This window comes from Nomascus leucogenys, chromosome 13 (assembly GCF_006542625.1).
Source record: "Nomascus leucogenys isolate Asia chromosome 13, Asia_NLE_v1, whole genome shotgun sequence".
Classification (NCBI taxonomy): Eukaryota; Metazoa; Chordata; class Mammalia; order Primates; family Hylobatidae; genus Nomascus; species Nomascus leucogenys.
This window is the reverse complement of record NC_044393.1, coordinates 33854088-33867144: the sequence shown is the minus strand read 5'-3', so window position 1 is coordinate 33867144 and position 13057 is coordinate 33854088. Positions and strand designations below refer to the sequence as shown.

Below are 13057 nucleotides of genomic sequence, written 5' to 3'. Positions count from 1 at the left end.
AAGATGGTCCAGCAGCTTTTTCTTTTGTGCTCTGGGGAAAGTTGCCTGCCATGTAAGAACTCTGACTACCTTGAGACCACCATTATGTAAGGAAGCCTACGCTAGCTACACGGAGAGATCATGTAGGAGAGAATGAAAAAACCCAGCTGACAGTGAGAGCCAAGCCCATAGACACACAGTCAAGTCTGAGCCAGCTCCCAGCTGTTTGTGCCACCCCAGCTGACACCATACAGACGAGAGCTGAGCGGTCTCAGCTGAGAGCAGCCCAAACTGCAAAACTGTGAGAAAATAAATAATAATTTTCTTTTAAGCTGCTGTTTTGGGTGGTTTGTTATGCAGATAATCAAAATGTATTTATTTACATAACACCTAACATTATGTTACATATACCACTACCTTTTGGAACATTGCAGACTAAGTGTTGCTCCTAACGTTCCTATAGGAAGTCCTCATTCTGTCTCTCACAGATCACACATCTCCACAGATACATAATTACAGCTATCTGATTGAGGACTTTCTGTATGCCAACAAGACCATCATAATCTCCCACATGGTCTGTTTTCTCTCTTGTCCCCTTGCACCTGGGAGTAGCCAGAGGGAGAATGTTTTCACAGTGCAAATCTACTCACATCACTCTCCCACTTATCACCCACTGCCATGTCCACAAGGGAGTCTTCTTAGGTTCAAGTAAACACTCGGGCTCAGCAGATGACCATAAGCCACCCTTGGCATTGACCTACTCTGAAGGATATAGCACAGGAACTTCCACTGGCTAGCACAGCACGCAATGCTCTTCTTGGCAGGAATCTTTGCTTCTTCCGGCAGAGCAGTATCACTCAGAGGCCAGATGAAATCCCCATCAAGTGGGTGCAGGAACGATCCTGGCTTAAAAGTTTCATGTCCCACAGGAGCCAATGTCTTTGGACCTGTCCAGTGACATGAATCACTATGCTCGGGACACCAAAAGTATGACTTCCCACCAGATATTTATAGTTCCCTCCAGCCCAGACGCAACTTATCTCTCAGGGGTGTTTAAAAGCATCATCAGCAACAACTTATATTTTTTTTAGAACAGTTTTAGATTTACAGCAAAAATGGGAAGATGATGCAGAGAGTTCCCATATATCGCTGTCTTAGTCTATTTAGTGTTGCTATAAAAGAATACCTAGGCAGAGCACAGTGGCTCATGCCTGTAATTCCAGCACTTTGGGAGACTGAGGAGGAAAATTGCTTGAGCCCAAGAATTCAAGACCAGTCTGGACAACATAGTGAGACCCTGTATCTACCAAAAAAAGAAAAAAATTAGCCCAGCTTGGTTGTGCACACCCAGTCCCAGCTACTCAGGAGGCTGAGGTGGAAGGATCGTTTAAGCCTGGGAGTTCGAAGCTGCAGTGAGCTATGATAGTGCTGGTGCACTCCAGCCTGGATGACAGAATGAGGCCCCCATCTCTGAAGAAGAAGAAGGAGTGGGAGAAGAGGAAGAGGAAGAGGAAGAGGAAGGAGAAGGAGAAGAAGAAGAAGAAAGAACAAGAAGAAGGAGGAGGAGAAGGAGGGAAGGAGAAGAAATGAGTATCTCAGGCTGGGTAATTTATGAAGAAAATAGGTTTATTAATATTTGGTTCATGGTTTTGTGGGCTTGTACAAGAAGGATGGCATTAGCACCTGATTCTGGTAAGGACTTCAGGAAGCTTCCAATCATGGCAGAAAGAGAAGGGGAGCAGACATCACATGGCAAGAGAGGGAGCAAGGGGGAGAGGGGAGGAAGGTGCCAGGCTCTTGTTTTAACAATCAGTTCTCTAGTGAACGAATAGAGTGAGAACTCACTTATTACCGTGGGGACAGCACAGAGCCATTCATGAGGGATCCACCCCCATGATTCAAACATCTCCCACCAGGCCCCAAGTCCACCACTGGGGATCAAATTTCAACATGAGATTTGGAGGAGACAAACATCCAAAGGATATCAACCCCAAACCCACTTTCCCCTACTGTTAACATCTTACATGAGTATATTTGTTACAATTAACCAATACTGATACACTGTTATTAGCTAAAGTCTATACTTTATTTATATTTCCATAGCTTTTGCATAATTTCTTTTTTCTGTTCCAGTACTCTATCAAGGGTACCACACTACATTGACTTGTTATGCCTTTTTAGGTTCCTATCGTTTGTGACAATTTCTCAGACTTTCCTTGTTTTGATGACCTTTGAGGAGAGCTAGTCAGATGTTTTGTAGAATTTTCTTCACTGGGATTTGTCTGATGTTTATCTGATGATTAGACTGCAGCTATGGGTTTTGGGGAGGAAGACAACAGAGGTAAAGTGCCATTTGTGCCGCATCATATCCAAGGTACCTACTAGCGATGTGATTTGACTGTTGGAGTTGACTTTCATCACCTGGCTGAGGTCATCGCGTTTGTCAGCTTCTCCACTGCAAAATTCCCACAGCCCCCCGGCCCCGCCCCGCCACTCCAGCGCTTTCCATAAAACACTCTTGGAAAGGGAGTCATTATGTGCAACTCACACTTTCAAAACGGGGAGTTATAGTTCCCCTCCTCAAGGACCGAGTTATCTACATACAGAATTTGGAATTCTGCATGGGACATTTATCTTTTCTACCTGTTTGTTCAGTTATTTTTATCGGTATGGACTCATAGATATTTATTTCATACTTTTTGTTACAGTCCAATATTACCTCATTTATTTTGTCACTCAAATTTTTCCAGCCTTGGCCATTGGGAGCTCTTTCAGTTAGCTCCTACCCCCACCATTTGTGTGTGTGTGTGGTGTGTGTGTAGTGTGTGTGGTGTGTGTGTGTAGTGTATGTGTGTGGTGTATGTGTGTAGTACGTGTATTGTGTGTATGGTGTGTGTGTAGTGCGTGGGGTGTGTGTGTGGTATGCGTGTGGTGTGTGTAGTGTGTGTGTGGTGTGTGTAGTGTGTAGAGTGTGTGTGTTGTGTAGTGTGTGTGTAGACTGTGTGCGTGGCATGTGTGTGTAGTATGTGTGTGGTGTGTTTGGTTTGTAGTGTGTGGGTGTGTAGTATGTGTGTACAGTGTGTGTGGTGTGTGTGGTGTGTGTGTGGTGTGTGTAGTGTGTGTATAGTATGTGTGTTGTGTAGTGTGTGTGGTGTGTGTGTATAGTATGTATGTGTAGAGAGTGTGTTGTGTAGTATGTGTGTGTAGTGTGTGTGTGTAGTGTGTGTAGAGTGTGTGTGGCATGTGTGTAGTGTGTGTTGTGTAGTGTTTGTAGACTGTGTGTGGCATGTGTGTGTAGTGTGTGTGGTGTGTGTGTAGTTGGTATGTGTACTGTGTGTGTTGTGTAGTGTGTGTGTAGAGTGTGTGTGGCATGTGTGTGGTATGTATGTAATAGGTTTGTGTAGAGTGTGTGTGTTGTGTTGTGTGTGTGTGTAGTGTGTGTAGAGTGTGTGTGTGGCATGTGTGTGTGGTGTGTGTGTGTGTGTGTGTGTGGCATTTCTTTACTTTCTGGCACTATCAGATGCTCCGGGCTCATCTTGTAGTGTTTCCTGCCAAGTCCTATAAACAGCAATTTCTCCAAGGAGCCTTGGATCCCTTTATTGGAGAATGGTATTAGAAACCAAGATTTCAGTGCTACGTGTGCTTGTTGCTATGGAGTATCATTGCTTCTAGGCCCTCTCGCCTGACAGTAAGGAAATAAATGTGTGTATACTAGACCGTGTGTGTGTGTGTGTGTGTGTGTGTGTGTGTGTATAAAACTTTCTGTATGTAATCATCTGCATCTATATTAAGCTAAACATGAGTTCATTCTGGTATCTCCAATTCTAATCTGTTGCCACATGGATCATTCTAGCCTCCTCCTCAGGGGTCATTTTTATCAGAAGCAATGTTGCTTAGTAACATAGCAGACATATGTTTATCTGTTTCTAGGAAACAGAGCTTCCAAAGGTCAAATTCTCATGCAACAGAGGAAAGGGTTTTGTTAACCCTTTACTTATATTCATCAGTGAGGCTCTCCACTGCTCTGAGGATAAAGACCAAATTCCTTGGCCTGCAAGGCTCCGCAGTGACCTGGCCTGCTAAGCCCAGGCTAGTCTCCTACCACGTTCCTTATCGAGCCCTCCATGACAACCACACGGGTCTCCTTCAACTCTCAAACTCATCACACACTTCCTTCTACCCCAAGGTCTTCACCTATGCTAGGCCCTCTGCTGGACTTCTCTTTCCTCTCCTCTTTACCTGGTTGCCTTCTACCCACCCTTCTAATCTCAGCTCAATCCACACTTTTACAGGAAGCCATTCCTCAAGACTAGGTTGGCACCCTCGTTTGAGGCTTGCACTCTATACTTTTATTTGGTAGCATTTACTATAACTGCAATGTTACATTTACTTATCCTTTTCTCCCACTAGAATATGAGCTTCCTGAGTGTAGGGATGGAGTCTACCTAGCTAACTAGTATATAATATTTGCCCATTTTCTCTGTTCTTTATTCAATGAGCACTTATCCAGAGCTTCTTAGGTGTTAGCCCCTTTTCTAGTGTCTGGGGATACTGCAGGGAGGGAAACAGGCAAAAACCCTCTTCTTTTGGCACTTATTTTTTAGTGGAGGTGGCAGTAAGCAAACAGAAACTAATGTCAGTTGGTAAGTGCTATAGAGAAAAATTCGGAGTGAGGGAGTAAAGAGTGCTGGGGCACTGCTATTTTTGAAAGGATGGCCTGGAATGGCGTCTCTGAGAAGGTGGCATTTGAGCAAAGACTTGAAGGAAGTGAGGGGAGCTGGTGAGTGCAGGAAATATCAGAAAGGAAAACGTCCCAGGCAGAAGGAACAGCCAGCGCAAAGGCTGAGGTAGGACAGCGCATGACTGAGGGAAGGAACAGTGAGTGCTTTAAGGGAGGCATCTCATCCCATTCCCATAACACTTCCTACATCCGTTTCACAGAGGAGGAAACCGAGCTCCAGAGGGGAGTCCTTTACACCAGGGCACCCAGCTGTGGGGGTGGAGCTGGGATTTGAACAGGAGTATGGTACCAGGGCTAGCATCCCTTCGAAGTCTCTAACAACAGGCCAGGCCTCTGCAAGGCTGGGAGGAAACGGAGGCCTTCCCAGCCCTGGTGGACCTGCCTACGGCTAGGCTATGCTGGCCTTGAAGGCACAGGCACCCATCATCCAGGGTGACTTCCAGTCTCCTGGCTGGTGAGGTCTGCACAGAACTTTGGAGGAGGGCAGGTCAGGCTCAGCTCATGAGACGGCCGAGGGGCAGGACATGACACTCTCGTTCGCCTGTCCTTCCACATGGCCAACTTCTGCTGGCCTTCCCAGAGCCCTCGAAGCCTGCACATTCATGATCCTCATGGACAGAAGTGGACACAGGCTCGGAGGCCAGAGGTACTACCCGAGACCACACGATTCAGCTGGTCACCGTGTCTTCCCGGAACCTGCACGATTCAGACCAAACCTTTCTTTGGGGTTGGCGTGTGTTCCCCAAAGAGGAAATGTCTCCATGAATTTGGTACTCTAGGCACTTCACTGGACTCATCTTAACTCAGGCCCTGTAGAGGAAAGAAGTGAAAGTCACCCCTATTCATAGCCTGTTCACCCCCACTCACCTAGGTCGTTCTAGGCGATCAGACTGGGTCCTGTTCTCCAGGAGCTGCCAATCCGATGGAGAAGGCTGACCCTTAAAGTCAGAGATAAGAGCAAACAGTGCAGGCAAAAGGAGAGCCCAGATGGAGGGGCCCCTGGGGTGAGTGGGTGTCTGCCCAGGGAGGGGTTCCAGAAGAGGCCCCACAGCTGGGCCTTGGAGGGTGAGGGTGTGTTTGGCCATTGGCAATGCCCCCAAGAGAACACCCCTCTTGGGCGGAGCACTCCACTGTCCCAGGGAGAAAAAATTGCAGCGAAAAGGGGGAGGGGGATCGTCAGATTCTTTCTTGCAGCCTTCAGGTGGCGCCCTTGAGCCATGGAGCCGCAAGCGCCTGAGGAGACCGTCCCGACCTAAGGACCTCAGAGAGGACCCGGGGTCCTACCTGGGGGCTGTGTGTGGGGTGGGGGGAAGGGGAAGTGGAAGAGTGAGGGTGAGGAGGGGGGAGGCACCTGGGCTTGGCGCAATAGGGGCTCTCCAGTGGTGTGGAGAGGCAGGCGGCGGGGGAGGGGTCTTCTTCAGCAACCCCCCGCCCGCCCCGCCCCTACGCCCGGGGACCGCGGGCTCGCAGCCCCAGTTCCCTAATCCCAGGCGCTGGCGATCCAGATCTGCCTGGAGGGGAGGGGAGGACGATGGATTGGAGCCCCCGCACCCTCACCCCAGCCCATCACCCGCCTTCCCGTCCCTCTCCGTGCTAACTCTCCGGGCGCCCTCGCCGGCCGCGGGCGGAGCTCGCTCCGCGGCGCTCGGCGATCCCGGGCCCCCGCCCCTTCTCCTGTCCCTCTGTCCCTGGATCCCCCACCCCCGGCCCAGCGGCCGCCACCGCCGCCGTACAGCTCCGCACGGCGCGAGCAGGTACGTGCGCCTCGGCAGTGGCTCCGGGCCGGGCCAGGAAGGGGGCGGGAGACCGGGAGGGCGAGGCAGTGGCGGCCAGGCCCGCGCCCTCCGGGCTGCGCCTCAGGAGAGACCCCCGCAGGCGGACGCCGGCTGCAGGAAGGCGGACGGGCACCGGAGAGGACGCACCCTCGCCCGCCGGCGGCCGGGCGCCCTTCGCCCCAGCGTGGGGAGGCAGGGGGGGAGGCCCGGCACAGGTACGCACGCGGAGAGGGAACTGCTGGGGGCGGCAGGAGGCCGAGGGCCGGGGGCGGGGAGTGGCGGCGAAGGACAGCTAGCCTGACCTCGCGGCCCGCCGAAGGACATGCGACCAGAGGACCCGGCCTCCCCGGGCCTCCGCCTGGTCCGATTCGGCCTGCCCCGTCCCGCGTCTGTGGTCAAGGGCAGGAGCAGGGGGTGTGGACTGCGGGCCGGCGGGAGCGGGCGCGGTGGGCAGCCGGCTGGGGCTTTCTGCGCGCAACTTTGGGTACAACAGCGTGGACCTGCGTGTGCGTATCTGCGCGCTCCAAGGCTTTGTGTACAACTCGTGCGTGTGTCTATCGATTGGGTTTTGTGAAGCTTTATCCACAGCCGCTGTGCGTCCCTCTCTCCGGGTGTCAGTGCGCGCGGTGGGTGGGGTATTGGGCCCCTGCGGGTCTTGGTGGATCTGGCTTGGATCTTACTCCCAGGAGCACTTAAGTGTGTGTGTGTGTGTGTGTGTGTGTACGCGCGCGTGCGTGTGACCAGTCCTGCCCCCTTCCAGGTATGGGTACTCGTGTGGCCCGAAGATCTGAGGGTCACATTACATGGCTTCTGGGTGTCTGTGGGTACTGCTGTGGGAACAGCTGCTGGGGGAGTGAGTGTCAACTGGAGTGTTCCTTTCAGGACCTGTCTGACTGCAGATGAAATTAGAGAGTAAGTGGTGGGGTCGTGGGGTGTGAATGGTGGGCAGGAGCAGCTGTGTCAGTTGGTGTGTTTCTGCTTATGTTAGGGTAATTGGGCACGGCCTTTGTGTAACTGGTGAGTATCTCTGAACCTGTGCATGAAACAGAGAGATGTCCTAACTCTGGGTGAGAGGAATCCTCGTTTTTCTCTGCCCTCTCACTGTGGCATCCTAAGAAAAAAGTTTTGGGTTCGTGCAGCATGAAGGAGAGCTCTGCTCCCAGAATTTGGGAGCTCCAGATTTCTTCCAGGGTGTGGAGGCATCAATATGTCATGTCTGGGGAAGGGGTTCCTGGGCCACTCCAGGAGCTGAGTTGGGTGGAAGGTGCTGAGGGTGTGGTTGGGGGCCACTTCTGAGCACCCATGTGGCACCCACTGCTGGTCCCTGTTTGTGGCTGGGCACTCAGGAAAATGTTTTTGGTGCTAAGAGTAAAAAGCCAACCAACAAACACATCTCTTTTTTCTGTCTATTCCCTGGAAAGTAAAAGCAGTCTGGGCGCAGGCTGGGGACCCAGATGGAATTCAAACTTATCCCTGCTCTCAAGGTGCTCACGGTTGCTGTTAAACAGCTGGATAAAATGAAGAGTCTATGAGTGAGGGATGCAGAGCCAGGGAAGGCTGGTGGAGTGATGCCACCAGCATAGGGGTTTGAGTTTGCAGGTTTGTACGTGATAATAATTCTTAGGGAATCTGCATTCAACTCCTGTCCCCCACCCTTCCATACATGCCATGGGATCTTGGCCGTGTTTTATGAAATGGAGACAGTAATTCCGGATCGTGGGGCTGATGAGGGTGATATGAGATACTCCTGCATGAAGTGTCGGGTACACGGCTCAACAGCTAGTAGGTGCTTGGTAAACATTTACTAAATTGAGACTCTGGAAAGAGAGACGTAGTGATAGAAATGGGTTGTAAAGGGAAAAGAGCTTTATACTCTCATGAAAGGCCCTATATGTGCTAAGAGAAGGTGTCTGATGCTAGTCCATATTGACAAGAAGGTCAGAAAGATTGAAAAACATGTCTTCCTGCACTGAGGCTCTTTGAGTTTCATTCATTCGTTCATTCCATTCATCCTCACTTCATTTGCTCATATTTACACAGACACACACACACACACACAGAAACACACACACACACACACACACACACAGAACGAACCACAGTGCGCTGGAGAATAAACTCCGGCATGAGAATGCAGAGAATCGTGTGTGTGGTGTTGTGTGTGCATGTATGTGTGCGTAGACACACTGGAGCATGTGAGCCACTCTGCACCTGGTGATCTCTGTAGCCCATGGACTTGTGTGCCTAGGGCTCTGAGTGTATGTGCCCTCAGGCCATCAGTGTATACAAGGAATGATGCAGTTCTGCTGCGGATTAGGAATGACACATGCCAGGCAGGGAAGGGGGCTGAGGTGGGACCTGTCGGGGAGAGGCTCGATCTGCCTAAGAGCACCGATTGCCAACTCCAGGTGAGTGTTACAAGGGAACGGGGGCCTAAGGTGGCCAGATTCTTTCATTTTGCAGGAGAAGCCAGGAATCCAACATTTAAAATGTAAAATCTAAAATCTTTTGCTTTTTATACATTTGCAACTAATTCACCAAAAACAAATGAACAGGCCAGGAAGAAAACAAAGCAAAACTTCTATCAGCCAAATATGGTCCCCGGGCTGTAAGTCAGTATCCTTGAACGGGAATGCACATGTGCTGTCTGTGTCTGGGTAGGTGTGTGTTCAGGTTCTTGGGTGGGGTAACTCCTCTTGCAGCACAGAGAGTGTCCCTCTCCTCGCCTCTCCCTCCTGGTTCCCCTCCTGTGGTCCTAGTCCAGGTCCCCACCCTTCTGTTTACATAGAGGCATTTGGCTTTGACCTAGTCACGGCTCTCCCATCTGCCCCTTCCTCTTGGCCCTTTTAGCCACGCTGTCCCCAACCTGCTGGCTTCCTTGCTGGACCCCCATCCTCCACTTTGCCCCCTCCCATCCCATCAGTCCTCCTTTCTTCTGAAGCCGAGGCAGATGTCAGCACTTCCTGCTCCAGCTCCTCAGCTCTGCATGGCTCTCGGGCTCCTTGGCCTGGCTTTCAGAGTCCTCTGTGAGCCGGCCCCAGCTGGCCTCTGAGGCTGTCTGTTCCCCTTTCCAGAATGCCCTCATCACCTTCCATTGCTGGGAAATATCCAATTCATCTTCTGAGATCTGGCTCAAATGCCACCAACTCCCAGAAACTTCCCTTCCTCTGTTCCCACAACAACTTCTGCATTTCTACCCCCTCCTCCACCCCTCTGTCATCCTTCCCTCATACAACAAGGTCCATGCATTGCACTGGCCAGGGTCTTGCATGCACTATTTTATTAAATCCTCTCAACAAACTTATGAGGGAGGCATTTTATTCATTACCATTTTACAGATAAGAAGAAGACCGAATCTGGAGCGGTCACATCACTTGCCCGAGCTCAAGTGGTGAAGGTGGGATTTGAGCCTGACATTCACGCTATCTACATTCCCTCCATTATAATAGGAACTCATCGCTAACACTGAGCACTCAGTGTTCTGAGTACTTTGTATAGGTTATCTCAATCCTACTCCAGCTTTGCGAACTAGAGGGTAGTAGTAGTAGTATTTTATAGGTAGGGAAACTGAAGCCAGACAGGATTAGTGAATTGCCCACAGCCATACCCCAGCTGGTGGTGGAGTGGGATCTGGGCCTGGATCGCACTGTTCTGTCATTGTCTTACTCCCTGTCTTCCCCTCTGTCTGGCAGACACCCCCAAGTGGGAATCGTGCCTGACCTTCATGTGCTTGGGGACTGGTATGATGTCCTCCACAACAGGGAGAGGTTGCTACATTCAACTGACTTTCTGTTTTCTCTTCCAGCTGCCAAGGGGCCAAGGGATGAGCTGGGGCCCTCCTTCCCAATGGCATCTCCCCCTGGTCTGGAACTGAAGACACTGAGCAATGGTCCCCAAGCCCCAAGGAGATCAGCTCCGTTGGGCCCAGTGGCCCCATCCAGGGAGGGTGTGGAGAATGCCTGCTTCTCCTCAGAGGAGCACGAGACCCATTTCCAGAACCCTGGGAACACGAGACTGGGCAGCTCACCCAGTCCTCCTGGGGGTGTCTCCTCACTGCCCCGATCCCAGCGGGATGATCTGTCCCTTCATTCAGAGGAGGGGCCAGCCCTGGAGCCCGTGAGCCGCCCAGTGGATTATGGCTTTGTTTCCGCCCTCGTTTTCCTGGTGAGTGGGATTCTTCTGGTGGTGACAGCATACGCCATCCCCCGTGAGGCTCGAGTCAATCCAGACACAGTGACAGCGCGGGAGATGGAACGACTAGAGATGTACTACGCCCGCCTAGGCTCCCACCTGGACAAGTGCATCATCGCAGGCCTTGGGCTGCTCACGGTGGGCGGCATGCTCTTGTCGGTGCTGCTCATGGTCTCCCTGTGCAAGGGCGAGCTGTACCGCCGGAGGACCTTCGTCCCCGGCAAGGGCTCCAGGAAGACCTACGGCTCCATTAACCTACGCATGAGACAGCTCAATGGGGATGGGGGCCAGGCCCTGGTGGAGAATGAAGTTGTCCAGGTCTCAGAGACTAGCCACACCCTCCAGAGGTCTTAAGAACTAGCCCACCTTATCTGGCTGCTTTAGCTCCAGTGCTACAAAGTCCACCCCCACTCCTGCCCGCACAACCCCTGCCAAGGCCTGGGGTTTCAAACTGAGCTCACATAGGGCCTTGTGGAAGAAGTCCTGGGTGCTGGAGGGAGAGCTCGGGGCCCAGCCCATGCCCCACACGGGCAAGCAGCCCACTGATCTGTTTTGTAGCTGAGGTTTTGCATACGGTTTTGTTTGGAGGATGGCTTCTGCTGCTAAAAATATAAAAGTTTGGAAACCGCTGCTCTTGGAGGATGAGGTTTCTTGGCATTTCTCAAGATTGGGAGCTGTTTGAAAGGTTGCCCATCCTCTTCCCTCATGCCTTGGGGAGTGAGGGACCTCTTCTGTCCTTATCGGCTGAGGGAGGGTGTTGATTGGCCGTGGAGGGGTCCCTTTCAGCCCTGACCATCTAAGGTGGGAGGTGGCTTCATGATGAGGGGAGAAGTCAGCACCAGAGTGACCCCCAGTACCCCCACTGACTAAACTCTGATCCTACCCTCACCAGGCCTCAGTTGCCCTGCCTTCAAGTGAGGGGGTTGGACTGGATGACCCCTCAGGTCCCTCTAGTTCTTCCCTGGGAATGGGAATCCAGTCTGTATCTCCGGTCACCCCTCCAGGGGAGGAAGGCATCCACCAGGCACTAACCATTCTCCCTGCCATTTTCTGGCCTGACCTCAGGGACCACCACAGCCAGCAGCTCTCATGGTCTCAGGAAAGAGCTCCCTGGTGGGGTTGGGTTCAGTTCAAAGTTTGCTACAGCCTGGTTTTGGTCTTGGGGTCTAATTTCCTGCAGTGACACATTTTTACAAAGCCAAGTGCACAATATTACCCAGTTCTCTGGGCAAGAAGGATCTTTTATACAGGAAAGGGTGAGGGCTTTATTGTATTTCTGTGGGCATGATGCAGGCCTTGATCACCTTCTCCTCCATAGTATGTCTCTTGCTCCTGACTTTATTTGGATAGCAGGAAAAAAAATTTTTATGCTGAATTTGTAACCTTAATCTCCCCCATATAGTAGTAAAGTGAAACCACAGTTTATTTGGGGGAGAAATCAGGCACATTTGGGTGGCCTGGACACGCTGGCCACATTGCCATTTGTTTTTTTCTTATGAAATGTTTCTAGGTTCCTGCAGACTTTCTTTAAACTCTTGATAAGGAAAGGAAGTAGGCCCTGGGGCAAGGAGATACAGGTGTTTGAGGACTGTGGGGAGGCATCCTTCAGTCTGAATGGCCCCAGAGGGCTTCGAGAGCACATGCCTTCTTTTTTTTATTTTTTTTATTTTTTATTTTTTTTTATTATTATACTTTAGGTTTTAGGGTACATGTGCACAATGTGCAGGTTTGTTACATATGTATCCAGAGAGCACATGCCTTCTAAGCCACTGGTGTAGAGACCCTACAGGAGTCATTTTAGTGAATCCTCTGCCCAATGTAGGTCCTACTTACTCCATCTCAGTTGGCCACATGGGCCGAGGATCCTGTTTCTTGGGGGTGGGAGGGTGGGGGGCATGGGGTCTGCAGTGTAGAGAGGCCCTGATTAGCTGTAACTTGAGCCTTCAGTCCAGTGAGTTGAACATCTGGGAGTATAATGTCACAGCTTCTATGACAGATCAAATATCTGCTCCTACTGGTAGGTTTTACCAAGAGCAGAGAGCTAGAGGAAGGCTGGAAGGGACAAGGGTTGTTTAGCTTGGCTTCCCAGGTTTTTGTTGTGGTACTGAAGGGGTATGGTTTGAAAAGAGCAAAGCTCCAAGATGGTAAAAGATTCACAAGTCCTAGGCTTCCGCTGTTGTGTCGCTTTCTCCCGGGCTCCAAGTAGGCACAGCCACAGAACGTGGCATGAGCTGTTCTAAGTAAACTACAGAGGATGGGCCATCCCAAATCATGGGCTAAGGCTTTTCAATCCATAATGATAATAATAAAAATATCAACCAAGCCATATGGATTACTGTGATGGTGGCAGACTCATTTGGATACTAAACCT

At 51.1% G+C, this 13057-nt stretch overlaps 1 protein-coding gene across 8 annotated transcripts; it reads left to right on the top strand.

Moving 5' to 3' along the window:
• The first annotated feature begins 5779 nt into the window (after positions 1-5779).
• On the top strand, positions 5780-11317 carry TMEM74B (transmembrane protein 74B). Of its 8 annotated transcripts, none has more exons than XM_030826858.1 (3): positions 6458-6474; positions 6596-6710; positions 10301-11317. In XM_030826858.1, exon 3 carries the CDS (start codon positions 10342-10344, stop codon positions 11038-11040), a length of 699 nt encoding a protein of 232 aa, XP_030682718.1. In that variant the 5' UTR covers positions 6458-6474; positions 6596-6710; positions 10301-10341; the 3' UTR covers positions 11041-11317. The 8 variants fall into 8 exon arrangements, with proteins under 8 accessions (XP_012367411.1, XP_030682717.1, XP_030682718.1 ...); XM_030826855.1 differs by lacking the exons at positions 6458-6474; positions 6596-6710 and adding exons at positions 7015-9103; positions 9834-9892; XM_030826852.1 differs by lacking the exons at positions 6458-6474; positions 6596-6710 and adding exons at positions 7015-9152; positions 9834-9892.
• Positions 11318-13057: the final 1740 nt, after the last annotated feature.

Bases quoted from the DNA above. Each gene is read 5' to 3' on its own strand.
- TMEM74B (XM_030826851.1), top strand. From the start codon at position 6,818: ATGCGACCAGAGGACCCGGCCTCCCCGGGCCTCCGCCTGGTCCGATTC. The intron at 7,002-10,300 runs GTGCGTATCTGC...TTTCTCTTCCAG, and splicing joins ACAACAGCGTGGACCTGCGT to CTGCCAAGGGGCCAAGGGAT.